Below are 27,294 nucleotides of genomic sequence, written 5' to 3'. Positions count from 1 at the left end.
ATGCTGGGAACACACCTGCTTGCTTCTCCTCTTGCTTTGGCCTTGATTTCTTTCTCTTCTCCATCTCTTTGCCCTCCAAAAGCTAAGAGGGATGGATCTGTCACCTCAAAACCACTCAAATCCCTCTGAAGACAACTGAATTTTAACCCATGAAGGCTCAGTCCCACCTCAAGTTGCTTCTTCCCTCCTCAAAAAGCCTCAATCCCACACCAAACTCAGTCCATTCCACAGCCACCAGGGTGGGATGGGGTTGGGAGGGGATTGGGAGCAGTGGGATCCCAGTTTGGAGCAGGGGTGGGGATTGTGTGGGGCTGGCTGGGTGGGATGGGTTTGACAGCAAATAAAACTTTGAGAGTTTCTGATTTCTGTCCCGTTCATTCTCAGTCAGCTCTGTTTGCAGAGTGCCGCCTTCTCAGCTGATGAAATTCCTGTAAAAATCCCATTTTTTAAATCATCCAACCCAAACAATCCAAAAACCAATATCCAAATAAAACCACACACCTACAATTATTTATTTAAATAATTTTTTTTTTAAAGTACTCAAGGTTGTTGGTAAAGCTTGGTGGTTTGGATAAAATGGATGAGAAATTATAGTGGTGTTTGGTTTTGTGTTTAGTGTATTTGTGATATGAATTGTTTTGCTAGTGTGTGTTAGATTGTATGTTTGTTTTTTTAATATTTTTTTTCCAAAGTATATTGGTTATTGGGTTAAAACTTTCAAAGCGTATTTCTTGTTATATAATTTGTTTTTTTACATGTATTGGTAATGTTACAGTAATAGTTGTTGTTTTGGCTTGAATCATTATTGGAGTCTTGTAAGGAAGAGTTGAAATTATTATATTTCATTTTTATTCTAGTTTTTTTCATTCTAAGTATAATTGATTTAATTAAAATGTTATTGTAATTTGTTGAGAGGATAGGAAGGAAGTTCAAGGGCTGGGAACTGGAATTCCAGACCCTGGGAGTGTGTGCAGGACCACCCAGAGTGGAATCAAACATGGGCTGGGATCAAACATGGGCTGGGATCAAATATGGGCTGGGATCAAATATGGGCTGGGAGCACATGGGATGGGACCGAACAGATCAGGATGGCACAGACTGGGATAAACTGGGTTGGGATTGTATGGACTGGGATGGCACAGCCTGGGATGGCACAGCCTGGGATCAGTGGGACTGGGAAAAAGCATTGGCTGCCGTTGGCTCCTTTGGCTCCCATCCACGGTGGTTTATTTGCCCAATTATCCAATCAAAAATAAACCAAACAAAATTAAATGTAACAGCAATTTTCATTAAGTAGTTTAGTATATATAAAATTGAATACACTCAAAATATTGACAATATGATGTGGTTAAAATTAGGGATAATTTGGTTCTGATAATAGCGCAGAAGCACACAAAACAAAACAACAATAACCGCGCGGGGTACGGAGCGCGGGGCTTTTGGACCCCCGCCACCTCACCTACGAGCCTGCCGAGCCAAAATCCCCCTTTTCATGCGCTATGTCATCACCATCTCCTCCCATTTTCCATGTGTCACATCTGTGTCACCACCCTCATCATCACCTTTACCACGCAAGCTCCACCATCCTTTTAGGGGGTCGCACACTCTTTGGGGGCCGTCTTGGAGGAAGGGCTCTCTTCTTCCTCGTGTCCTTCATTTCCCCTTTTGGGGTACACATGCGCACCAAGTGTGAGCCAAAGCTGGTATAATATAAGCCAATATTATGTTCCAATATTAAAGCAATAAATCTCATATAAATAACATTTTCCTGGTGTCCAACCCAATTCTCCTCTCTTCCAGATAAATTTAGTAATAGTTATCTCTTGCTTCTTCCTGCTCTGAACATCTGCAGGAAAAGGGGGGACCCCTCCTCCCCCTTCCTTTCTTGGCATTTACCTTTGAACTGTTTTATTATTTCCAAATATGTATTACTGTATCAATATTGATTACTGTTTCAATTTTGTCAGCAGCAATCACACCTATTTTTCACATTGCTAAATACATACAGATTTTTTATATAAATATAAAATTAGGTAATAAAACTGAAACAACTATTTTTACAAATAAGAAATAAATACAATAAATATATTTCATTAAAATACTAAAAATAAATAATAAAATACATTAATTTTTTTGATATTTTGTGATGTAAGTCCCAAGTGGATGATGTCAGACATGGTGAGGCTGGGGATGAGGAGCAGGTTGTCCAAACAGGGTCAGCCTGCAAGGGTCTCATTCTTCTCTGTGCCCAGACCTCCTAAGGAGGCATTCAGCATCAAGATCACTCGGGGAAAGCTTCAGTTACCTTTTCTCTGAACTGAAAAATTAAAAAAAATACTCCTGTGATTAAAAAGGTAAAAATCATGAGGTGCACTTTGAAATCTTCCTTCTGAACAGAACTCCAAACTGACTCCAATCACCGCACAAGCCCTGGAGCCTTGAAGACAGTGGAAGGGAGACAAAGAGCCCCCGAGGGCTTTCTGTATTTTCATGGTCCCCACGGTGGATTTGGGGCTGAGTCCAGGAGCCTCAGGCACTGAGAGAAGGCTGAAGAAGCTGCTCAAGGAGTCAGCAGCAGAACCCCAAGGCCCTTGGAGCACCCCTGGGCCCCAGGGAGGGCAGGGAGTGCCAAAGGCTCCCCAGGGACTGGTGGGAGCAGATCCTCGAGGCCAGGACTGCAGGGAGCCCAAGGCTCTGAGCGGGGAACTGCAAAGCTGAGCAGGGCCTGGGCTGGCTGGGGGAAGCAGAAAGGCCAAGCCCTGAGCCCAGCCTGGGCCAGCAGGGCCTGTCCCTCACGGGGGGCTCGGGGCTGCTCGTGGGGCAGGGGATGTGAGGGGCAGCAAGGACAAATGTCACAAACCTGTGTGACACTGCAGATCCTCATGGACCCCAGGGGCCAGTGTGGCACTGTGGAAGTTGTGGAACCAAGGGATCATTGTGGCACTGTTGGGCCCATGGAACCCAGGGGCCAGTGTGGCACTGTGGGGCCTCATGGACACAAGAGGCCATTGTGAGCCTGCGGGGCTGTAACACCCCTGAACACTGAAATGCTGGGGGCAACCAAAGGTTCCTTGACTTGAGTGTGGTGCACAGGAGAAACACCAACCAGGTATTCTCAACATGGACAGATGCAAAGAATATTCTTGGTAGGAAGGGACCCACGAGGATCATCAAGTCCAGCTCTTGAGTGAATGGCCCACACAGGGACTGAACCCACAGCCTCGGTGACACCAGCACCATGCTCTCACCAACTGAGCTAAGAGGTCAAAATGACACAAGATTTTACGGGCAAAATATAGACAATCAAGGAACTTTAGCAATAGGATTTAATACAACATCCACTTGTATGGAGGCCCAGGGGCCTGCAATTCATGTTTCAATCCCCCAGCCATGGAGGGCTAGCATGAAGTGAAACCACAAACCCCAGAGTGAGGGTGAAAAAGATGCCTCTCCCATAGGTCTTTGCAAACACTTGTAGATTTATGTAAGGTAATGACAGTCCAGTGGCCCCTTGGCCTGATTACCCGAGTTGAGCCTTTATCTCCCATATCCGGTTAACCCCTGGAATGTTCTCTTCTCCCCATGCTCCCATTGGCCCCATTTTGGTGCATTCCCCCGCCCCTGTTGCCCTGTTGGTTGACCCTGCCCTTATTCCTGCCTCTGCACCATTTTCTCCTGTATCCATTGGGCTCTGCCCTTCGGCTCACTGTTGTCTTCGTCCCTGAACCCTCTTCAGCACCGTACCCCACTCCTGTCTCTCCATAAACCCAGCTGCTGGAGATCACATGAAGACCCATCCCTGCCTCTTCCTGTCAGCATCATTTTTAGTAGCAGGCTCTGGGCTTGGAAACGCAGGACACTCCAGGAACATTGGCAGCTCCTGTGCTGCTACACACTTCAACAGAAAATACTTTCCATGGCATTAACTTCATTAACACAGCCCATCTAACCTGGAAACCTTTAAACCCTTAAGATGTGAAGTTACCCAAAAGTGCTCCAGGTAAAAAGGATTTAAAGGTGAAGAAAGAAAGAGAGACAGGAAGACAGAAGAGATACAGAAAGACACAGGTTTGGCTGTAACTGCCAGGGGTGCAGCGCAGGCGAGCCACAAACCCCAAACCAAGGCAGGGCCCAGGCCACGGGCTGAGCGCGGCTCCGCCCGGGACTCTATGGGCCCGCCCCTTAGGCAGGACTGCTGGCTGCTTGGCCAATCAGAGTCAGGGCTGGTACCAACCCTGGTGTGTGATTGGTTTGAAGATTGCCCAATCAGACCCGGGTTAACCTGCCCATGGGGTGGGATTGATTGGCCAATCAGAGCCGGGTTAGCACCGCCCCTGCAGTGTGATTGACAGCTCTGCCAATCAGAGCTGGGTTAGCACCGCCCCTGCAGTGTGATTGACAGCTCTGCCAATCAGAGATGGTTAGCACCGCCCCTGCAGTGTGATTGACAGCTCTGCCAATCAGAGATGGTTAGCACCGCCCCTGCAGTGTGATTGACAGCTCTGCCAATCAGAGATGGTTAGCACCGCCCCTGCAGTGTGATTGACAGCTCTGCCAATCAGAGATGGTTAGCACCGCCCCTGCAGTGTGATTGACAGCTCTGCCAGGCCAGGGCCGGGGGCGGAGCTCTCCCCACCACAAACCAAGGCCTGATGCACCCCGGCCCCACACGGGCATGGCGAGCATCCCAAGGTGTCTGGGGACATGGATCTCATCCGGCCTCTGACAGCCACCACAGTGACACTGGGAACCTCATGGAGCCATGGGTCAGTTGTGACAATGCGGGTCCAGGGACACCACGGTGACACTGGGAACCTCATGGAGCCATGGGTCAGTTGTGACAATGCGGGTCCAAGGACACCACGGTGACACTGGGAACCTCATGGAACCAAGGGGCCATTGTGACACTGTGGTTCCTCATGGAATCAAGGAGACCATTGTGACACTCAGGGGCCCCAAGGAACCAAGGGTCCATGGTGACCTTGGGGAGCCCGTTGTGTCACGGAGGAGCCATTGTGACACAGCGAGGGCACATGGAGCCAAGGGGCCATTGTGACACATCAGGGCTTTGTGGAACCATGAAGCCATGGTGACATTGCAAGGCCTCATGGAAGCCCAGAGCCGTTGTGACAGTACAGAAGCAAGGGGAACATTGTGACACTCCAGGGCCTCATGGAACCAAGGAGACCATTGGGGCACCATGGGGCTCCACAAATCCAAGGGAGCATGGAACAGGTCTGTCTGTCTGGACCTCCTGGGGCCCAGGAGTGTTCTGGCTGACCTTGGCATGTCGAGGGCTGCTTCTCATTGGCCCCTGAAGCACTGGGGCTCTGGGCTCTCCTTCCTATGGGAGAGAACTGTCCTGCTCCTCCAGGGGCCCATGGCCAGAACTGGGATTCCTTCTCCAAATTTCCTAATAGGCAAAGATTGTTCCCAGACAAAAGCTGTCAGGACTGACAAGTCTGGCTGGCCTTGGCTTCCTGAGTGTTGTATTGTGTTCTGTAAATTCTGATAAGGTGTATGTTATAATTTGGATTGTCCCACTTTCCCCCCTTTTCTCTGGGTTAATATGGTTCCACTCAGGTTGTCTCCTCCCGCTTGACTTCTGTCAATTTGCTGTCTCCTCCTCAGTTACCCTAGTTACACGTGTATCCCTTGCTATGTTCCCTCCCCGGTAGCCTGTCCATCCCTCAGCGACCCATCCTCTCCATCCAGAAACTTCTTCCTGGGGCATCGAGTGATTGGTTCAGAGGCCAGGGCCCCTCCCCAAGTTACTTCTCATAGGTTCTCCAATGGTGTCGTTCTTCCTTTTTCCACTCCCCCCTGTTTTGCTATTGGGTGGAGGGTTGGCTCCACCCAGGTCTCCACCTGCCTTTATAAGTTGTTGTCAGCCCTTTCCCAGGGTTTTTGACACTTGGGATTCCCTGGGTTTGTCTTCCCAACAATAAACCTGGTTGCACCCACAGTTGGAGTGCGCTTCTTCTCTTCTGCCTTTGCAGCCCAAAGTCCTGGTGAGGCTCTGAGCCTTGGGCGCCCTCTCTGCAAGGCGCAGAGCGGAGAGAGAGCCCCCCTGCTGCAGCTCGCGAGCCGGAGCCAGCTGGGGCTGTCCAGATTGGACAACCGGACGCACGCAGCTGCCGTTTTGCGCCCAACCTGCGGCCTAAGAACAGCGCCGGGCCCCACAGGTCTTGGACTTTGGGCCCCTTTGGACTTCGTCCAAAGGCTCCGTGGGAGTGACCTCGTAAGTCCTTTTGGTTGTCAAGCTAACTCTGCTGGGAGCAGACCCAGTTTTAGTGGGTGGCGCTCCCAGAGGGTCAGGGAAGGCAGCTCCTGCACCCGAGGAATCTTCCCCCGGCAGAAGCCACCATCCTTGCATTTGTGTTCGCCCGATGCCGGATTCTTCTGGGAGGAGAGCCCAAGTCGAGCCTGTAAGTGGTCTCTTCCCTCCCTTCTCCTGTCTTCCTTTTCCCCCCATCTTTCTCCCTCTAGACTCCTTCAATTACCGGGGAGTCAGGGTGACGGATAAAGGAAGACTTGCACATCCGATGATGAACAACAAGCCTCAAACTTTATTGATAGACACGCATATTTATATTGGTATTAATAAGGCTAATACATATTGCAAAAGGCGAGCTCATTATTGGTTAGTTACTTATCAGCCGACTACACCTACTTCTGCATTCTTGTAGTGATACTGTTATGATTTTTCTGCTTTTCTTCATATTTCTAGCTGATTTCTGCTGACTATCTTCCCTCCCTTTTCTACTGTTGCAGCAAGGGCACAGTGTCCTTGCCTTATATGGACACTGACTGCTGGCTCCTTTACCTGTCTCCTTGCTTAACCAAGGATATTATGTCTAAATGGCCTCTCTCAGCTAGCCAACTGTCCACAAAACTCTCCACATTTCCCCCATTTTCTTTTTGGGCCAGAAATGTCGTATGCCAAGCCTTGTCCATCATTTGGCTAACCATTCTTTGCATGCAACTAAATAAGCACGGTAACACAAGCATTAGCAACACAATAACAACTAATATCCCTATTGCATACATAATCATTGTTCGCAGCCAGGGGCCTAATCCAAGACTCTTTAGCCATGCTTCTAACCCCAATTCGTCTTCTTCTTTCAAGGTGTGCAGCCCTTTCTGGAGCTCCTTAATTTTTGTATGTATGGATGTGGAATGATCCGATAAATTCATGCAACACATACCCTCAAATTCTTCACAGCCATGGCCTTGTGCAAGTAAAAGGAAGTCAATTGCAGCCCTATTTTGAAGCGTTGCATGGCGAATAGAATCAACATCAAGCAAAAGGCTAGAAAGTGCCAAAGAGGTGGCATTGGTTTGTTTAGCAAGCCAGCATCCTAACTTATTTAAAATGGCATGGGCACCTGCTGCCACTATGGACCCTGGAGACCAAAATTTTCTAACACAGCTGCTCGGGTCCATTTAGCAGGTACCCACAAGGATTCTGTAGGGGTAGAAACACAAAGATATCTGCGGCCCCAATATAATACCTTAGCAGGACCTTGCCATTGTCCCGTCTTAGGATCCCTGTATTTTACCCATACCTCCTGCCTCACACTATCTTTCTCTTGTACATAATGACGAATTACAGCAGGGACTTTGCTTTCCTCAAAAACACACAAATGATTCAAAACAAATAGGCACCTTAGCAATCTTTCTTGCAACTCTCTAATATCTGTGTATTTACCTAGATATCTTTTCAAGGTACCATTAGCTCTTTCTATGAACACCTGTCCTGTCGGTGAATTAGGGATGCCTGTCACGTGTTCTATCCCCCACATTTGCATGAACTGTTTTATTCTTTTGCTGCAAGAAGCAGACCCGTTATCTGTCTTGATGCACCGTGGCACTCCCATTACTGCAAAGCAGCTACTGAGATGCCTGTCTACATGCCCGGCCTTCTCACCGGTCTGTGCTGTGGCCCATATAAAATGACTGTAGGTATCTATAGTAACATGCACATACTTTAACTTCCCAAACTCAGCAACATGTGTGACATCCATTTGCCAGATCTCATTTGTATTCAGCCCTCTGGGGTTAACTCCCAGACCTAACCCACACATCCCATTTGTGACTTCTGATATGGATAACAGAAAGGATAGTTTCTCAACTTAATTGCCCTCTGTAACTGTATAAACAGCTCATGTAACCTCCTGTTTTGAACCTCTTTGATAGAGGCATCTTCTATTCACACACATACTCCTGCAACATACAAAGAATCTGTCACTATATTGAGAGGTCCAGAAAAATGCATCATGGCCCAAACAACAGCCAATAACTCCATCGTTTGTAAAGTATCCGATTCGGAGGCCTGGAGAATCTGATGGTGCCATTGTCCCTTTTTCCTGCCAAGTCACTGCAGCAGTTCTGGATTTTTTTCCCATATCCGTGTAGGCTGTGATAGCATCCAACAGGGGTTTCTGTGACCTTTTTGGGCATTGCATCCAACCCCACTGCCCTATCCAGTTCAACAGTATATTGGGAATATCATCAGTGGCAATCACGCTTCCAGCCCCCAACAGTGCCTCTTGTAATTCCATACTGTTTATCAGGTACCAGGCTGTTGAAGTGGAAGAGATATCCATTCCAAGGCCCACGCCTCCCCCGTCTTTCTGTCTTGCTGAGTAAGTGCACCCAGTAAATCTTTAGTTCCACACCAGACTGTCAGCTGTATCCCCCGTATAATCAGCGTCTCTTACTCCAGTTAAAACAAATAATCCCATCACGGTGGCCGATGATCGTCTCAGGAACAAAACACTCATAGGTTGTCCATCAATAATGATTGGTCCCTTTATTCCAGTCAGCACCTTTTCCGGTTGGGTGGTCATCAATGTTACTGCTACTGAGGCTGCTACATCCAGTCCGAGGCTTCCGGCGGTGGCTGGTTGTAGTGGAGCTGAGCTGAGGTGTTGTCACGATCCGCCCTCACGGACGAGATTGTGATGGTTCGTTATCTGATCTCAGGGTACAAAACACCAACACGGCAAGGGGGTTTGCAGCAACAAAATCAATGTACTTTATTGAACAATCACAGCAAAATGCATTGGAGGGAACTGGGGAGAGAGAGAGAGAGAGAGAGAGAGAGAGAGAAAGAAGAACCCTATAGGAAAGGAAGGAAAGACAGAGTAGGTATATCTACCAATATAGAGGCGATGCAATTCTTCGAAGTCCAGTCGATGTCCAGTCGAGGAGTCGCCTTCACGTTGGGGAAGATCTTCAAAAGGCTAGCTGACTTGAGGGGCCTTTTATGTTAAAAGTTGGGAAGGAGGGGGGAAAGAGCACAATAGTCTTGTGATCTCAACAGTGGGGAGAGCTATTGTTTTCCTGGTTCACTGCCTGCAGGCAAACATGATCAGTTCGGTTAGCTGTTCTCCCCACACACACTGCCCTCCTCCCCCCAGATTACAGGTTTCAGTCCTTGAGGAGAAAAAGAGTCTTGTCCACATAGGGATTTCATGTCTCAGTCTTAGAGGGAGTGGTTTCTCCCATCTCAGTCCATCTGCCACGGTGGTTGTAGAGTCTTCTGTGGAGACCACCAAAGGGTAATTCCAGAAGAGAGTCCAGCCAGGCTTGGGGGTGGAAAACTCCAGGCCATTGTTACAGAGCAAGGCAGGCGAAGGAAGGTCAAGATGCTCCTTGTCCTTTCACTGGGAGCAGTGTAGCATGAGGTGGACAAACGCACCTGTGAACAATAACTCAAGTTCCAGTCCCGGGGCCTTGGCAGGCCCCCACCAAACCAGGATGTAGGATCCACTTTTGGTGGTCTCAGTGTTTTTCCACGACGATCGTGAGGCAGATGAGAAAGCAATTTTGGGCAGAGTCTTACAGGTGTTGACAGCGGTGTTGTGGGTGTCCGACTGGCTCGGTGCTGGGGTTACGGCTGCGGAGACTCGGAGAGGTGCAAGAGCAGCTAACACCTGATTCTGAGAGGCTTTCGCTTGCTCCTGAAGGCCCACCCCCAATTGTTTAATAGCGTCCACCAAAAATGCCTGGGTCCCAACAGGGATTTGGGCCATCCTCTCTAATGCTTCCTCTATGGACCAGTTTGCCCCTAGGGTGCCTAATACGTTTCTTGTGGATTGATTACAATTCTGAAGGGCACATTGTTTTAGCAGTGCACTTCGCATAAACTCCGGCACCCCTGCTTTTTCTATAGCAGCTGCAGCTCTATCTATAAACGTGCCAAATGCTTCATCTCGTCCTTGCTTAATCCCCATATACATTGGTACACCACCCGGCTCCTTCACTTGCTCTATAGCCTGCCTCACCAACCTCATAGCCTCTCTACACTTATCCAGTCCTATCAATGCCTGCACCTCTGTGCGAAGAAACGCACCCAACCCCATCAATTCATCTGCTGTCACACCATGTAAAGGATCCCCTTGCTGTCTTGGTGTGGCTACGCACTCATTAACCAGCGCTTGCCAGTGCGCATTGAACAGCAGTTGCTGATGTTGTGTAAAAATCAATCTCGCTATCCCTCTACAATCAGCAGGCAAAAGTATCTGCGTACCCCAAATGTAATCTAGCATTTGCTTCACCGGCTCGCTCGTCACTCCAAACTGGCTAACAGTCACTCTAAGCTGTGATAGTAATTTCCAGTCAAGAGCAGTGATTGTTACTTGCATTCCTCCCCCCGCAACCGGTTGAAAAACTGCCGGGAATGCCAGCGCTGAGGCTGACTCCATTAACCCTCTGTCCCCCTTATCCAAACAGTCCTTGGCCAGCGCCGCCCATGCCTCCCTCCGTTCCCTGGCAATGGCCTCCGCTAGGTCGCTTCTCGCCCCAGGAATCGGCTCATCACCTGACGGGGGTGAATTTATAGGTGGCTTATGGCAGGACTGTGACCCCTTCGGGGGTGTTAGTGATTCGGGGGGTGCTGATGGCTCACCGGAGGCTCCCGCATTGGAAGCAGGAGGCGGTGGGGGGGGGGCAGGACAACACTATTAACGGCAGGAGGTAACAGAGTAGACTGAAACCAGTCCTTATCATAGTTCCTATTTCTATCTTGAGCAACCGATGCTTGCTCCGCTGCCTTCTTTTCTGCCTGATACTGTAAAAGCTCATTATGCATGACCTTCCATAACTTCCCTAACTTTTTCGCTGTTTTATCATCTTCCAACGTAGCCTCCCACAACTTATCCCCAAATTTACGCCATTCTGATAGCTCATGCACTGTATGTGGATTCTGAAAAAACCCCTTTTCATATCCATAAGCTAACAATCCTGGCAATTCCTTATGCAAATCTATTTCCTTTACTTGCCTTCTCTGTAAAAAGGCAGTGAATAAATCATATGCTGCTTGCCTCTCCATACCTTTTTTCGTCAGCGCTGTTGCAGGTTTCCCAGGCTCCGGCAGCACGTATGGCCAGGACTGTCTATACAGCTCCTGGGGACCACAGACCGCAAACCTGTGGCCGGTCTGTTTGTACCGTTCCCCCTGCGATAGGAACCCAACCCTACTTCATCCGTCCGTGGCGGGCGTTTCCTATCACGTCGGGGTCACCATTTGACGGATAAAGGAAGACTTGCACATCCGATGATGAACAACAAGCCTCAAACTTTATTGATAGACACGCATATTTATATTGGTATTAATAAGGCTAATACATATTGCAAAAGGCGAGCTCATTATTGGTTAGTTACTTATCAGCCGACTACACCTACTTCTGCATTCTTGTAGTAATACTGTTATGATTTTTCTGCTTTTCTTCATATTTCTAGCTGATTTCTGCTGACTATCTTCCCTCCCTTTTCTACTGTTGCAGCAAGGGCACAGTGTCCTTGCCTTATATGGACACTGACTGCTGGCTCCTTTACCTGTCTCCTTGCTTAACCAAGGGTATTGCGTCTAAATGGCCTCGTTCAGCTAGCCAACTGTCCACAAAACTCTCCACACCGACCCTCCCTTGGTTTAATTTGGGGCCCCCGGCGCCCTTCTCAGCGCGCCCCCCGCTGTCCCCGCGGCCGGGGTGGCTCCCAGCGGCACAGGTGCCCCCAGTGCGGCCCCAGCTGCCCCCGCACGCCCCATGCCCATGGCCAGGGTCACCTCCCCCTGCCCAAATTCTGCTGGCGGGGAGGGCTGGGCGCTGCGGGCCCGCCTGGACACTGATGAGTCAGAGCCGCGCCGGGCACTGATTGCCTGGAAATCAATTGGCTGTGACTCCATTCCTCAGCTGCTCTGATTGCCAGGGCTTGGATGAGGGAAATGGTGGGGATGTGTTTCAGGAATGCAAAGGGCCAAGGCCTGAGCCCCAGCCCCTGGCCAGGCAGATCCTGTCCCTCCCTCCTGGCTCAGGGCTCTTCCCGGGATGGGCACTGGCATGTGGGGATGGGCAATGCCAAGGGCAGGACCATGGGGCGGCCCCTGCCAGGCTGCTGAGCAGGGCCAAGGAGGCACTGAGGCCCCAGGGCTGCAATGGTCACTTGTCCCCTGCTGGCCTCAGGCCCAGGGCCAGCAGCCGTGGCCAAAGTGCTGCAGGAGTGGCTCTGCCAGGGCCCTGCAGCTGCTGCCCATCCCTGTGCCCTGTGCAGCCCAGGCTGTCCCACGGTGTCCCTGCCCTGGCCTCTGTCCCTGCAGGCTGTCGTCACCCCCCGGCTGCCCCACCTCGCCGGCCCCTTCCTCTGCTGACAGCTCTGCCTCCTGCTGCCTCTGCCTGCCCACACAAAGCCTTGGGCTGCTCCGGGCTCCTTCTGGGGACGTGTTGCACCCCAGCCCTGCCCTGGCAGGGAAATTCCTTTCTCCTGGTGCCCAGTTTGGGCCTCCCCAGCGGCACTTGGCATTAACTCTTTCTCCCTCTGGCTGTTTTCCACTATGTCCAAAGGATCCCCCATCTCTGAAATGGCTCTTTAAACACTCTCATGGGTCTCCTCCACTGTCCTCAGCCTCCACCCCACTGAGCACTGAGCTCCTTTCTCCCTATACAGTGCTCATGTGCCCAAGGCCTCCAAACACCCCCTGGGAGATCTCTGGGCCCTCTCCAAGGTGTTTCCAAATGAAAACATTCAGCCCCTAGTCTAAGGAAATTGCCAGAGGACAGGTGTAGCAGGCGCAGGCCTTGCAAACCCGCCTTGGCGTTCAGAGGCCTAGGACAGGCAAAATGCTGAGTCATGACGACTGAACCATAGAAGCCCCTCTCTCCCGCTCTCGGACCCTTGCTTATCTCTCTGTAAGGCTATAGGTCACTTTCCTTTAACCCTTACCATTGGACAATTCTCAATCTTCCTTTGCCCTATATAAACCCCTGTTCCTGCACGGCTCACTAGAGTCGCTGTCCCCGAGACCTTCGAGACCCTTTGTGGAAGAGCTACAAAGAAGACCAATAAAGACATCTTCTTGGAACCTCATACAGAGCTCTCCTCTCTTTTCCCACGTCTACCCAATGCCTGCTGCATGCCCCAGCCGAGCCCAGCAAGCCCAAGAGCTGAAATCACTCATGAGCTGAAAATCACTAAAGCTGAATATCACTGAAGGCTTGCTAAGGCGCAGGCTGGAGGCGCTGCTAGAGCTCGGGCAGACTGGCTCTCCTTAGAGCTGAGCTATCCGGCTTTAGTGCAGCTCCTGGGTACACCCCGTAGCCCAGCCGGCGGCATTAGACCGGGCCAGCCCAAGCTGTCTGTCCTGGCTACTTTTGTCTGGGAGCAATCCTTGGATAGACAGAATTTGGGAGGCCAATTCTAATTTTAGCCATTGTCCCTGGACAACAAGGCCAGTGCTTTTCCATAGGAAGGAAGGGACAGAGCCCCACTGTTTCAGGGGCAGATGTGAGGTGACCACCAGAGGCCAAGGCCAGCCAGAGCTGGCAGGTTTTTCCTGAGAGATACCCTCACATAGAGGAAATTTTTCAGGCAGACTAACAATTTTGGCAATGACCATCTGAAAAGAGGGATGGTTCTTTCCCATAGCAAGGAAAGCACAGAGCCCCAGTGCTCCAGGAGCTGATGAGAGGCAGCCCTTGACATCCCAAGATCAGCCAGACCTGTCAGGTGGCCCCTGGGAGGCCAAGCCAGCCAGACCTGGTCCATCTTCCCTGGCTTCCATGGGGCCCCACAGTGTCCCAATGGTCCCTTGCTGCCATGAGGCCCTGAGGTGTCATAATGGCCCCTTGGTGACTCAAGGCCCTGAAGGGTGGGAATGGTCTCCATGGTTCCATCAGGCCCCACAGAGCCATACTGGTCTCTGGGTCCATGAAGCCCCGCTGTGTCACCATGGCCCCTTGGTTCCATGGGCTCCAGAGGTGCCACAAGGATCCCCTTGGTTCCATGGGCTCCAGAGGTGCCACAAGGATCCCCTTGGTTCCAGGAGGTCCCCACAATGTCACAGGGATCTCCATGGGAAGGAAAGAACCCAGCCCCAGTGTTGCAGGGGCAGCCACCAGAGGCCAAGGCCAGCCAGCCTTGATGGTACTGGCAGATTTTGCCTGGCAGCAATCCTTGGATTCAGGGAATTTGGGAGCTGGAATCCCAATTTCAGACGTGGACACCCGGAGGAGAAAGATGGTTCTTTTCCATGGGAAGGAAAGCACGGAACACCGGTGGTGTTTCAGGGGCAGATGGAAGGCGGCCATCAGAGGCCTGGGCCAGCCAGACCTCTCTGTCCTGGTAGCTTTTGTCTGAAAGCAGCCCTTGGATATGGGGAATTTGGGAGGTGGAACCCCAATTTTGGTGGTTTCTGCATAGATAAGAAGGACGGTTCTTTTCCATAGCAAGGAAAGCAGCGAGTCCCAGTGTTTGCACAGCAGAGGAGAGGCAGCCCCCAGGATGCCAAGGACAGCCAGACCCATCTGTCCTGGCAGCTTTCCCTTGGGAGCAATCCTTGGATGTACGGAGTTTTGGAGGTGGAATCCCAATTTTGGCCACAGTCATTGGGCATTTTGGAGGTGGAATCTCAGTTTTGGCTGTGGGCGCCTGGACAGGAAGAAGAGTTCTTTTTATCAGGAAGGAAAGCCCAGAGCCCCAGTGTTTCAGAGGCAGTTGAGGGCCAGCCCTCAGGTTTGGCTGTCCAATCTGGGCAGCCCCAGCTGGCTCTTGCTGGCGAGCCGCAGCAGGGGGGCTCTCTCTCCGCTCTGCGCCTTGCAGAGAGGGCGCCCAAGGCTCAGAGCCTCACCAGGACTTTGGGCTGCAAAGGCAGAAGAGAAGAAGCGCACTCCAACTGTGGGTGCAACCAGGTTTATTGTTGGGAAGACAAACCCAGGGAATCCCAAGTGTCAAAAACCCTGGGAAAGGGCTGACAACAACTTATAAAGGCAGGTGGAGACCTGGGTGGAGCCAACCCTCCACCCAATAGCAAAACAGGGGGGAGTGGAAAAAGGAAGAACGACACCATTGGAGAACCTATGAGAAGTAACTTGGGGAGGGGCCCTGGCCTCTGAACCAATCACTCGATGCCCCAGGAAGAAGTTTCTGCATGGAGAGGATGGGTCGCTGAGTGATGGACAGGCTACCGGGGAAGGAACATAGCAAGGGATACACGTGTAACTAGGGTAACTGAGGAGGAGACAGCAAATTGACAGAAGTCAAGCGGGAGGAGACAACCTGAGTGGAACCATATTAACCCAGAGAAAAGGGGGGAAAGTGGGACAACCCAAATTATAACATACACCTTATCAGAATTTACAGAACACAATACAACACTCAGGAAGCCAAGGCCAGCCAGACTTGTCAGTCCTGACAGCTTTTGTCTGGGAACAATCTTTGCCTATTAGGAAATTTGGAGAAGGAATCCCAGTTCTGGCCATGGGCCCCTGGAGGAGCAGGACAGTTCTCTCCCATAGGAAGGAGAGCCCAGAGCCCCAGTGCTTCAGGGGCCAATGAGAAGCAGCCCTCGACATGCCAAGGTCAGCCAGAACACTCCTGGGCCCCAGGAGGTCCAGACAGACAGACCTGTTCCATGCTCCCTTGGATTTGTGGAGCCCCATGGTGCCCCAATGGTCTCCTTGGTTCCATGAGGCCCTGGAGTGTCACAATGTTCCCCTTGCTTCTGTACTGTCACAATGGCTCTGTGCTTCTATGAAGCCTTGCAATGTCACCATGGCTTCATGGTTCCACAAAGCCCTGATGTGTCACAATGGCCCCTTGGCTCCATGTGCCCTCGCTGTGTCACAATGGCTCCTCCGTGACACAACGGGCTCCTCAGGGTCACCATGGACCCTTGGTTCCTTGGGGCCTCTGTGTGTCACAATGGTCTCCTTGATTCCATGAGGAACCACAGTGTCACAATGGCCCCTTGGTTCCGTGAGGTTCCCAGTGTCACCGTGGTGTCCTTGGACCTGCATTGTCACAACTGACCCATGGCTCCATGAGGTTCCCAGTGTCACCGTGGTGTCCCTGGACCCGCATTGTCACAACTGGCCCATGGCTCCATGAGGTTCCCAGTGTCACTGTGGTGGCTGTCAGAGGCCGGATGAGATCCATGTCCCCAGACACCTTGGGATGCTCGCCATGCCCGTGTGGGGCCGGGGTGCATCAGGCCTTGGTTTGTGGTGGGCAGAGCCCCGCCCCCGGCCCTGGCCTGGCAGAGCTGTCAATCACACTGCAGGGGCGGTGCTAACCATCTCTGATTGGCAGAGCTGTCAATCACACTGCAGGGGCGGTGCTAACCATCTCTGATTGGCAGCGCTGTCAATCACACTGCAGGGGCGGTGCTAACCATCTCTGATTGGCAGAGCTGTCAATCACACTGCAGGGGCGGTGCTAACCCATCTCTGATTGGCAGAGCTGTCAATCACAGTGCAGGGGCGGTGCTAACCCAGCTCTGATTGGCAGAGCTGTCAATCACACTGCAGGGGCGGTGCTAACCCGGCTCTGATTGGCCAATCAATCCCACCCCATGGGCAGGTTAACCCGGGTCTGATTGGGCAATCTTCAAACCAATCACACACCAGGGTTGGTACCAGCCCTGACTCTGATTGGCCAAGCAGCCAGCAGTCCTGCCCAAGGGGCGGGCCCATAGAGTCCCGGGCGGAGCCGCGCTCAGCCCGTGGCCTGGGCCCTGCCTTGGTTTGGGGTTTGTGGCTCGCCTGCGCTGCACCCCTGGCAGTTACAGCCAAACCTGTGTCTTTCTGTATCTCTTCTGTCTTCCTGTCTCTCTTTCTTTCTTCACCTTTAAATCCTTTTTACCTGGAGCACTTTTGGGTAACTTCACATCTTAAGGGTTTAAAGGTTTCCAGGTTAGATGGGCTGTGTTAATGAAGTTAATGCCATGGAAAGTATTTTCTGTTGAAGTGTGTAGCAGCACAGGAGCTGCCACTGTTCCTGGAGTGTCCTGCGTTTCCAAGCCCGGAGCCTGCTACTAAAAATGATGCTGACAGGAAGAGGCAGGGATGGGTCTTCATGTGATCTCCAGCAGCTGGGTTTATGGAGAGACAGGAGTGGGGTACGGTGCTGAAGAGGGTTCAGGGACGAAGACAACAGTGAGCCGAAGGGCAGAGCCCAATGGATACAGGAGAAAATGGTGCAGAGGCAGGAATAAGGGCAGGGTCAACCAACAGGGCAACAGGGGCGGGGGAATGCACCAAAATGGGGCCAATGGGAGCATGGGGAGAAGAGAACATTCCAGGGGTTAACCGGATATGGGAGATAAAGGCTCAACTCGGGTAATCAGGCCACGGGGCCACTGGACTGTCATTACCTTACAGAAATCTACAAGTGTTTGCAAAGACCTATGGGAGAGGCATCTTTTTCACCCTCACTCTGGGGTTTGTGGTTTCACTTCATGCTAGCCCTCCATGGCTGGGGGATTGAAACATGAATTGCAGGCCCCTGGGCCTCCATACAAGTGGATGTTGTATTAAATCCTATTGCTAAAGTTCCTTGATTGTCTATATTTTGCCCGTAAAATCTTGTGTCATTTTGACCTCTTAGCTCAGTTGGTGAGAGCATGGTGCTGATGTCACCGAGGCTGTGGGTTCAGTCCCTGTGTGGGCCATTCACTCAAGAGCTGGACTTGATGATCCTCGTGGGTCCCTTCCTACCAAGAATATTCTTTGCATCTGTCCATGTTGAGAATACCTGGTTGGTGTTTCTCCTGTGCACCACACTCAAGTCAAGGAACCTTTGGTTGCCCCCAGCATTTCAGTGTTCAGGGGTGTTACAGCCCCACAGGCTCACAATGGCCTCTTGTGTCCATGAGGCCCCACAGTGCCACACTGGCCCCTGGGTTGCATGGGCCCAACAGTGCCACAATGATCCCTTGGTTCCACAACTTCCACAGTGTCACACTGGCCCCTGGGTTCCATGGGCCCAACAGTGCCACAATGATCCCTTGGTTCCACAACTTCCACAGTGCCACACTGGCCCCTGGGTTCCATGGGCCCAACAGTGCCACAATGATCCCTTGGTTCCACAACTTCCACAGTGCCACACTGGCCCCTGGGTTCCATGGGCCCAACAGTGCCACAATGATCCCTTGGTTCCACAACTTCCACAGTGTCACACTGGCCCCTGGGGTCCATGAGGATCTGCAGTGTCACACAGGTTTGTGACATTTGTCCTTGCTGCCCCTCACATCCCCTGCCCCACGAGCAGCCCCGAGCCCCCCGTGAGGGACAGGCCCTGCTGGCCCAGGCTGGGCTCAGGGCTTGGCCTTTCAGCTTCCCCCAGCCAGCCCAGGCCCTGCTCAGCTTTGCAGTTCCCCGCTCAGAGCCTTGGGCTCCCTGCAGTCCTGGCCTCGAGGATCTGCTCCCACCAGTCCCTGGGGAGCCTTTGGCACTCCCTGCCCTCCCTGGGGCCCAGGGGTGCTCCAAGGGCCTTGGAGTTCTGCTGCTGACTCCTTGAGCAGCTTCTTCAGCCTTCTCTCAGTGCCTGAGGCTCCTGGACTCAGCCCCAAATCCACCGTGGGGACCATGAAAATACAGAAAGCCCTCGGGGGCTCTTTGTCTCCCTTCCACTGTCTTCAAGGCTCCAGGGCTTGTGCGGTGATTGGAGTCAGTTTGGAGTTCTGTTCAGGAGGAAGATTTCAAAGTGCACCTCATGATTTTTACCTTTTTAATCACAGGAGTATTTTTTTTAATTTTTCAGTTCAGAGAAAAGGTAACTGAAGCTTTCCCAAGTGATCTTGATGCTGAATGCCTCCTTAGGAGGTCTGGGCACAGAGAAGAATGAGACCCTTGCAGGCTGACCCTGTTTGGACAACCTGCTCCTCATCCCCAGCCTCACCATGTCTGACATCATCCACCTGGGACTTACATCACAAAATATCAAAAAAATTAATGTATTTTATTATTTATTTTTAGTATTTTAATGAAATATATTTATTGTATTTATTTCTTATTTGTAAAAATAGTTGTTTCAGTTTTATTACCTAATTTTATATTTATATAAAAAATCGGTACGTATTTAGCAATGTGAAAAATAGGTGTGATTGCTGCTGACAAAATTGAAACAGTAATCAATATTGATACAGTAATACATATTTGGAAATAATAAAACAGTTCAAAGGTAAATGCCAAGAAAGGAAGGGGGAGGAGGGGTCCCCCCTTTTCCTGCAGATGTTCAGAGCAGGAAGAAGCAAGAGATAACTATTACTAAATTTATCTGGAAGAGAGGAGAATTGGGTTGGACACTAGGAAAATGTTAATTATATGAGATTTATTGCTTTAACATTGGAACATAATATTGGCTTATATTATACCAGCTTTGGCTTATACTTGGTGCGTGTGTGTACCCCAAAAGGGGAAATGAAGGACACGAGGAAGAAGAGAGCCCTTCCTCCAAGACGACCCCCAAAGAGTGTGCGACCCCCTAAAAGGATGGTGGAGCTTGCGTGGTAAAGGTGATGATGAGGGTGGTGACACAGATGTGACACATGGAAAATGGGAGGAGATGGTGATGACATAGCGCATGAAAAGGGGGATTTTGGCTCGGCAGGCTCGTAGGTGAGGTGGCGGGGGTCCAAAAGCCCCGCGCTTCGTACCCTGCGCGGTTCTTGTTGTTTTGTTTTGTGTGCTTCTGCGCTATTATCAGAACCAAATTATCCCTAATTTTAACCACATCATATTGTCAATATTTTGAGTGTATTCAATTTTATATATACTAAACTACTTAATGAAAATTGCTGTTACATTTAATTTTGTTTGGTTTATTTTTGATTGGATAATTGGGCAAATAAACCACCGTGGATGGGAGCCAAAGGAGCCAACGGCAGCCAATGCTTTTTCTCAGTCCCACTGATTCCAGGCTGTGCCATCCCAGTCCATACAATCCCAGCCCAGTTTATCCCAGTCTGTGCCGTCCTGATCTGTTCGGTCCCATCCCATGTGCCCCCAGCCCGTTTGATCCCAGCCCATGTTTGATCCCAGCCCATGTTTGATCCCACTCTGGGTAGTCCTGCACACACTCCCAGGGTCTGGAATTCCAGTTCCCAGCCCTTGAACTTCCTTCCTATCCTCTCAACAAATTACAATAACATTTTAATTAAATAAATTATACTTAGAATGAAAAAAACTAGAATAAAAATGAAATAGAATAATTTCAACTCTTCCTTACAATGCTCCAATAATGATTCAAGCCAAAACAACAACTATTACTGTAACATTACCAATACATGTAAAGAAACAAATTATATAACAGGAAATACCCTTTGAAAGTTTTAACTCAATAACCAATATACTTTGGAAAAAATATTAAAAAAACCAAACATACAATTTAACACACGCTAGTAAAATAATTCATATCACAAATACACTAAACACAAAACCAAACACCACTATAATTGGTCATATATTTTAACCAAACCACTAAGCTTTACCAACAACCTTGAGTACTCTAAAAAATTAAAAATTATTAAAAAAAAAGTGGGTGTGTGGTTTTATTTGGATATTGGTTTTTGGATTGTTTGGGTTGGATGATTTAAAAAATGGGATTTTATAGGAATTTCATCAGCTGAGAAGGCGGCACTCTGCAAACAGAGCTGACTGAGAATGAACGGGACAGAAATCAGAAACTCTCAAAGTTTTATTTGCTGTCAAACCCATCCCACCCAGCCAGCCCCACACAATCCCCACCCCTGCTCCAAACTGGGATCCCACTGCTCCCAATCCCCTCCCAACCCCATCCCACCCTGGTGGCTGTGGAAGGGACTGAGTTTGGTGTGGGATTGAGGTTTTTTGAGGAGGGAAGAAGCAACTTGAGGTGGGACTGAGCCTTCATGGGTTAAAATTCAGTTGTTTTCAGTGGGATTGAGTGGTTTTGAGGTGACAGATGGATCCCTCTTGGCTTTTGGAGGGCAAAGAGATGGAGAAGAGAAACAAATTAAGGCCAAACCAAGAGGAGAAGCAGGCAGGTGTGTTTCCAGCATGGATCACAGGGAATGCGGGTCACCAGGGCTGTGCCCAGCGTGGCTCCTCCAGTGGGGGATGGAGCTGGAGCAGCGCACGAAGCTCTTCCCGCACTCGGGGCACTCGCAGGGCTTCCCCTACCGGTGCCTCTGTTGGTGTCGGGTCAAGTGAGAGCTCCTGGAGAAGCTCTTCCCACACTGGGGACACTCGTAGGGCCTCTCCCCGGTGTGGATGCGCCGGTGCCTGATGAGGTTGCAGTTGCGCCTGAATCCCTTCCCGCAGTCGGGGCAGCAGAAGGGCCTCTCCTCTGAGTGAATGCGATAGTGCTGGAAGAGATGGGAGCTGATCCGAAACCTCTTCCTGCACTGATCACACTCGTAGGGCCTCTCCCCAGTGTGGGTCCTCTGATGCTGGATCAGGGTAGAACACTGGCTGAAGCTCTTCCCACATTCGCCACACTTATAGGGCTGTTCCCCAGTGTGGGTCCTCTGGTGCAGGATCAGGGTGGAGCTCTGGCTGAAGCTCTTCCCACACTCCTCACACTCGTGGGGCCTCTCCCCAGTGTGGATGCGCCGGTGCACGACAAGATGGGCGTTGTGCCTGAAGCCCTGCCCGCAGTCGGGGCAGCGGAAGGGCCTCTCCTCTGTGTGCGTGCGCTGGTGCCTGACTAGACCAGAGCTGGTGGGAAACCTCTTCCTGCACTGATCACACTCGTAGGGCCTCTCCCCAGTGTGGATCCTCTGGTGCAGGATCAGCTCGGAGTTCCACCTGAAGCTCTTCCCACACTCCCAGCACGTGTGGGGCTTCTCCCCATCATGGGGCTGCTCATGGAGCACCAGCTCCGAGCTCTGGCTCCATCTCCGGCCGCCTTCCCGGCCCAGGCTGGGTCTTTCCACCTCAGATCGCTGCCATCTGCCTTTGCAGCCCCTCCTCGTGCGGCATCTCCGGGCCTTTTCCTCCCCGTTGGCTTCCTGCACCGTGGAGCCGCTCCAAACCGCCTCTGCCACGAGCTTCTGCCCCGGGGATATGGCCTCCCTGCTCTCCAGCCTCAGCTCCTGCTCTGGGGGAGGAAGGACAAGCAGAGGATGGCATTTGCCTCCGGGCCACAGGCAAGGGCAAGGAGATGCCCCAGGGCGTCCCCGGCACAGGGGCTGTGCTGCAGCCGGGGCCGTGCTGGGCTGGGAGATGGAGCAGGACACAGGGGCAAAGGGGCACTGACTTCCTCCTCACCTGCCTGCGTGTCCCGGGGCATCTTCCTCTTCCTCACAGCCTCCCAGGGCTTGGCAATGGGAAATCCTGGTTTGGGGAAAACAAGGGATGAGCACACTGAGTTTGAAGGTCCCCCTGCCCAAGTCCAGCTCTAGAGATCACGAGGCATGTGGGGCCAATAAAACCTCCCAAGATTTTTATTAAACACCAAGATTCAGCCCTGGAAAAGCCTCCCAGGACTTCCCCGTCCCTGCTCCCTCCCCTCTGGTGTTCGGGGGTTCCCCCTGTCCCAGCTGCTGGGGTCACACTTGCATTGGGGGTCCCCCTTCTCCTGGGTGCCCGCCCTGCCCAGGCTGCTGGCAGTCCCAGCAATCCCAAAAGCTCCCCCCTCTCCGCTCTCCCCATGCAGGGATGCCGGGGCTTTCTGGGCTCCCTTTTGGGCTCCCTTCTCCCCTCACTCTCTGCTTTGGGCTGCAGGGGCTCCAAGGAGTCCCCCCTGCCCCTCTCCGGGCTCTTGAGGCTCCCGCCAATGGCGCCGCTCCCCCCTCTCTGGGCTCCCCACTTTGGGCTCCTGGCGGACACAGGGCTCTGCTCCTCCAGGCTGCCTCTGCCGGCAGCCGCCACCGGCACCCCCCAATGTCCCCCCAAGGGGCCTTTCCCGCTCAGCCTTGGACTGCTGCATTCTCCAAACATCCCCCAAAAACCCAACCCAGGGGCCCCCGCGATATCTGGGCCGAGCTCCCCCTGCCCGCTCACCTGCGCGATGGGGGGCGATGATCCCACAGCTGGGGGCTGCGAATTCAGGGAGGGCTCAACCGCGTGGTTCCTTCTGCTTTCTTTGATCCGCCTTTGCCCCTCCTCTTCCTCCCACTCTTCCTCTTCCGTCCCCCCTCCTCCGCCTCCTCTGTCTTATCCCGACCTCCTTCTTCTCTCCCTCCCCTTGCATCCCTTCTCCTTGTCCTCCTCCCTAACCCCACCTCCTTCTCCTCCTTCATCCCTCCCCTTCCCTCCCTCCTCCTCCTCCTCCCCAGCAGCAGCCACACCCTCGCTGCCCCGTTCCCGGAGCCCTCGCAGCCGCGCCAGGAGCGGCGATGGAGCCGGCACAGCTCGGCACGGGCAGCGCGGGGCTCTCGGCTGCTCGCAGCCGCTGCGGGCGGGGGAACCCGGCCCGGCCAAGAGGAGAGGCAAACTGGGAAAACTGGGGGCTGCACATCCAAACTGGGCCAGCCTGGGGACCCTGCCCGGGCACTGCCAGCCCTTGGGGCTCCTCTCGGCACCTCCGGCAGCGGGGAACGCACAGAGGGCTGGGGGACCCCAGCACTGGCAGCACTGCGAGGGACTGGGCTGCACTGGGATCACACTGGGATCATAATGGGAGTGACTGGGACTGGACTGGGTTTGTGCTGACATCAAACTGGGATCATACTGGGAGTGACTGGGACTGGACTGGGTTTGTGCTGACATCAAACTGGGATCATACTGGGAGTGACTGGGACTGGACTGGGTTTGTGCTGACATCAGACTGGGATCATATTGAGAGTGAGCAGGAGCCTATGGGGGCAATTGAGACCATGGGAGGGGCAAATGGGATATACTGGGAGTGACTGGGATTATGCTGAGAGTAACCGGGAGCAGCTGTGAGCAACTGGGATCATGCCAGGAGCAACTGGGAGTGACTGGGAGTGACTGGCTGCATGCTGGGGGTGACTGGAAACAACTGGGCTTATACTGGGATCAACTGGGATCATGCTGGAGCTGACTGGGATCATCCTGGCAGTCAGTGCCACTACACTGAGGCTGACTGGGAGTGCTTGGCAGCAAATGGGATCCTACTGGGACAAACTGGGACTGACTGGGAACATGCTGCAGGGAACTGGGCTACACTGGGAGTGACAGAAACGACAGTGAGGGTGCAAGAGAGCAACTGGAACCATGTGGAGCACAACTGGTTCATACTGGCAGCGACTGGGAGCACACTGGGCTCACATTTGGATCACACTGGGAGGGACTGGACTGACACTGGAAGGATCTGAGAGTGACTGGGAACACACCCTGCACATCATCCCCCACACTGGGCCTGACTGGGAGCAACTGGGAGCACACTGGGAGCAAATGGCATCAGACTGGGACTGACTGGCTTGATCCAGGAAGCAACTGGAACCATGCTGGAGGCAGCTGGGACCACACTGGGAGAGACTGGAAGCAACTGGCATTATACTGGGACCACACTGGGAGGGCTGGCATGTGACTGGGATCAAACTGGAGCTTCCTGGGATCATCCTGGGGTTGAAACCAAGCGACTGGGATCCCACTTTGGGCTACTGGGATCAGCTGAGAGAAACTGGGATCATGCTGCAAGCAAACTGGAGCAACTGGGAAGGACTGGATGCATGCTGGCGGCAACTGGGATATTCTGGGCATGACTGGGGGATCACACTGGGATAACTGACACCTTACTGGGGCCACTGGCAGTGCCTGGAAATGACTGCAGACCTGCTGGGGGCAACTGGGATATACTGGGAGTGTCTGTGACCATCCTGGGGGGACTGGAACCACACTGGGATCATCTGGGACCATGCTGGGGAGAACTGGGACCACCCTGGGGGCAACTGGGAGTGAGTGGGACCATGCTGGGAGGGACTGGGACTATAGCAGGGGCAACTGGGTTCAACTGGGACCATACTGGGAGGGTCTGTAACCACAGTGGAGTGATGGAACCACACTGGGAACAGCTGGGCCCATGCTGGGAGCAACTGGGATAGAACTGGGGGCACTGGGATCAGACTGTGAGGTTCTGGGAGCAACTGGGATTAGACTGCAAGTGACTGGGATCATACTGGAGTGGCTGCAATCATACTGGGATTACAGTGGATGTGAAAGGAACCTGACTGGGGGTTACTGGGAACTACTGGGCCCATGCTGGAAGGAAAATGTGAACACATTGGGATCAACTGGGATAAACTTGGAGGTACTGGAACCATGTTGAGAGGACTGAGACCACAAGTGGAGAAACTGGGATCATGCTGGAGGCAACTGGGAAAAACTGGGAGTGTCTGAGACCATACGGGTGGTGACGGGGACCAGACTGGGAGTGACTGGGAATGTGCTGGTGGAACCAAGAACACGCTGTGGGCAAGTGGGAGTGACTGGGGACCAGCTGGGAGAGACTGGGATCATACTGGGAGTGACAAGGACTATGTTAGGGGAGAATTGGGAGAACTGGGAACACATGGGATCAAAGCGGGAGGAAGTGGGAGCAACTGGGACCTTGCTGGGAGCAAATGGCATCATCACTGGGAATGACTGGGAGGGACTGGGCTCATCTTGGGTGTGCCGAAGAAACTGGGGCACACGGGGGGGCCAACTGGGCTCATACTGGAAGCAGCCACTCCCGGCCCCAGGACACCCCAAAAACACCTCCCGGGGACCCCCCGTGTCCCCCCGAGGGCCATCTGCGGCTCGGCTTTGCAGCCCTGCCAGCTCCAAACATCCCCCCAAAAAACCCCAAAGCCAGGCACCCCCCGGCAGATTTGGGCCCAGCTCCCCCTGCCCGGGCACCTGCGGCACGGGGGGCGATGCTCCCGGGGCTGCGGCCACTTCAGGCAGCGCCAGAGGCACCAGATTCCTTCTGTCCCCTTCTCCTGCTCTTCCTGCTGCCGCTCAGCCTCTTCCTCCCTCCCTCCTCCTCCTCCTCGTTCCCCAAGGCCCAACCCTGAGGGGAAAGGGGGCAAGGAAAGGGCGGGAACCGTGAGGGGAAAGGGCCGGGGGCCAAGGGGACGCGCGGCTCCAAAAGGGCCCGGTTTGGCTTGAAATCACCCAAAAGGGCCTCAAATGCAGCTGAAATTAGCCAGCTGTGGCCTAAAGTCAGCCAAAGAGGATTTAAATTATCCAAGGGGTCGAAAATCCAACCAAAGGGGCCTAGAATTGCCCAAACTGGTTTACACCTCCCTCAAAATGGCCTAAAATCACCCTTAAATCTCCAAAATCCGCCTAAAATCCACGCTGCACGTACCTGCTTCAGCCTCAAATCCCCCGAATGAGCCTCAAATTCATCTGGTTCTGCCAGAAATCACCAAAGTTGACCTAAAATCACCCACACGTGCCTGAAACCAACACAAGAGGACCTAAAGTCAACCTAAACTACTTTGTTTGGTGTAAAGTCTCCCAAAGAACCAAAAAAACTACTCAAATGAGCCCAAAATCACCAAAACCAGAGACCTAACATCACTCAGCCAGGAATAAATTCACCCACATGGGTGTAATATCATCCAAAGGGATCCCAAATCCCGCCTCAACCCCACCAGATTGGGCCGAGATTCAGCCACAGGGGCCTCAAATGCCCCCGCACAGGCTGGGGATCCCTGGCGGGAGCTGAAGCCCAGCCTAAAGCTGCCCCGCCCGGCCCAAAATGCCCCCGAGGGGCCGAGCCTGAGGCCGAGCCCGGCAGCGGCTCCGCGCTCGCTCCGGGCCCTCCGCGCTCGCTCCGGGCAGTTTTGGCCGCGGCCCCGGACGGGCCCGGGCGGGACTGGGAGGGAGCAGGGAGGGCTCGGCAGGGCTCGGCCATTTGGGGCTCGCTTGGCCTCGGGCCATTGTGCTGGGAGTTGAGGGGCAGTCGCTGCGGGCTGTGCACACAATGATTGCCTTTGGGGCAGCTGGGCAATTTCGGGGGGTTGTGGATTCTGGGGGGCTCTATTGGTGCTTTGAGGGGGGGTGTTTTTTCTGGGAGAGTTTGGCGTTTTATTAATGTTTTTGGTTTCTTTTTTAAATTCGGGGGGTTTTACTGGGA

The 27,294-nt window shown here is 52.6% G+C and overlaps 2 protein-coding genes across 2 annotated transcripts in view; one reads left to right on the top strand and one right to left on the bottom strand.

The window, feature by feature from the left end:
- Positions 1–27,294, top strand: part of LOC119696487 — a 1,710,157-nt gene that overhangs the window by 374,710 nt on the left and 1,308,153 nt on the right.
- Positions 1–27,294, bottom strand: part of LOC119696488 — a 1,499,846-nt gene that overhangs the window by 191,819 nt on the left and 1,280,733 nt on the right. The window contains 1 exon segment of the mRNA XM_038126216.1: positions 21,396–22,151. Coding sequence (XP_037982144.1) covers positions 21,396–22,151 — 756 coding nt within the window.

This window comes from Motacilla alba, unplaced genomic scaffold (genome assembly GCF_015832195.1).
Source record: "Motacilla alba alba isolate MOTALB_02 unplaced genomic scaffold, Motacilla_alba_V1.0_pri HiC_scaffold_31, whole genome shotgun sequence".
NCBI classification, from domain to species: domain Eukaryota; kingdom Metazoa; phylum Chordata; class Aves; order Passeriformes; family Motacillidae; genus Motacilla; species Motacilla alba.
The sequence above is the reverse complement of the archived record's forward strand: the minus strand, read 5'-3'. Positions and strand labels throughout refer to the sequence as shown.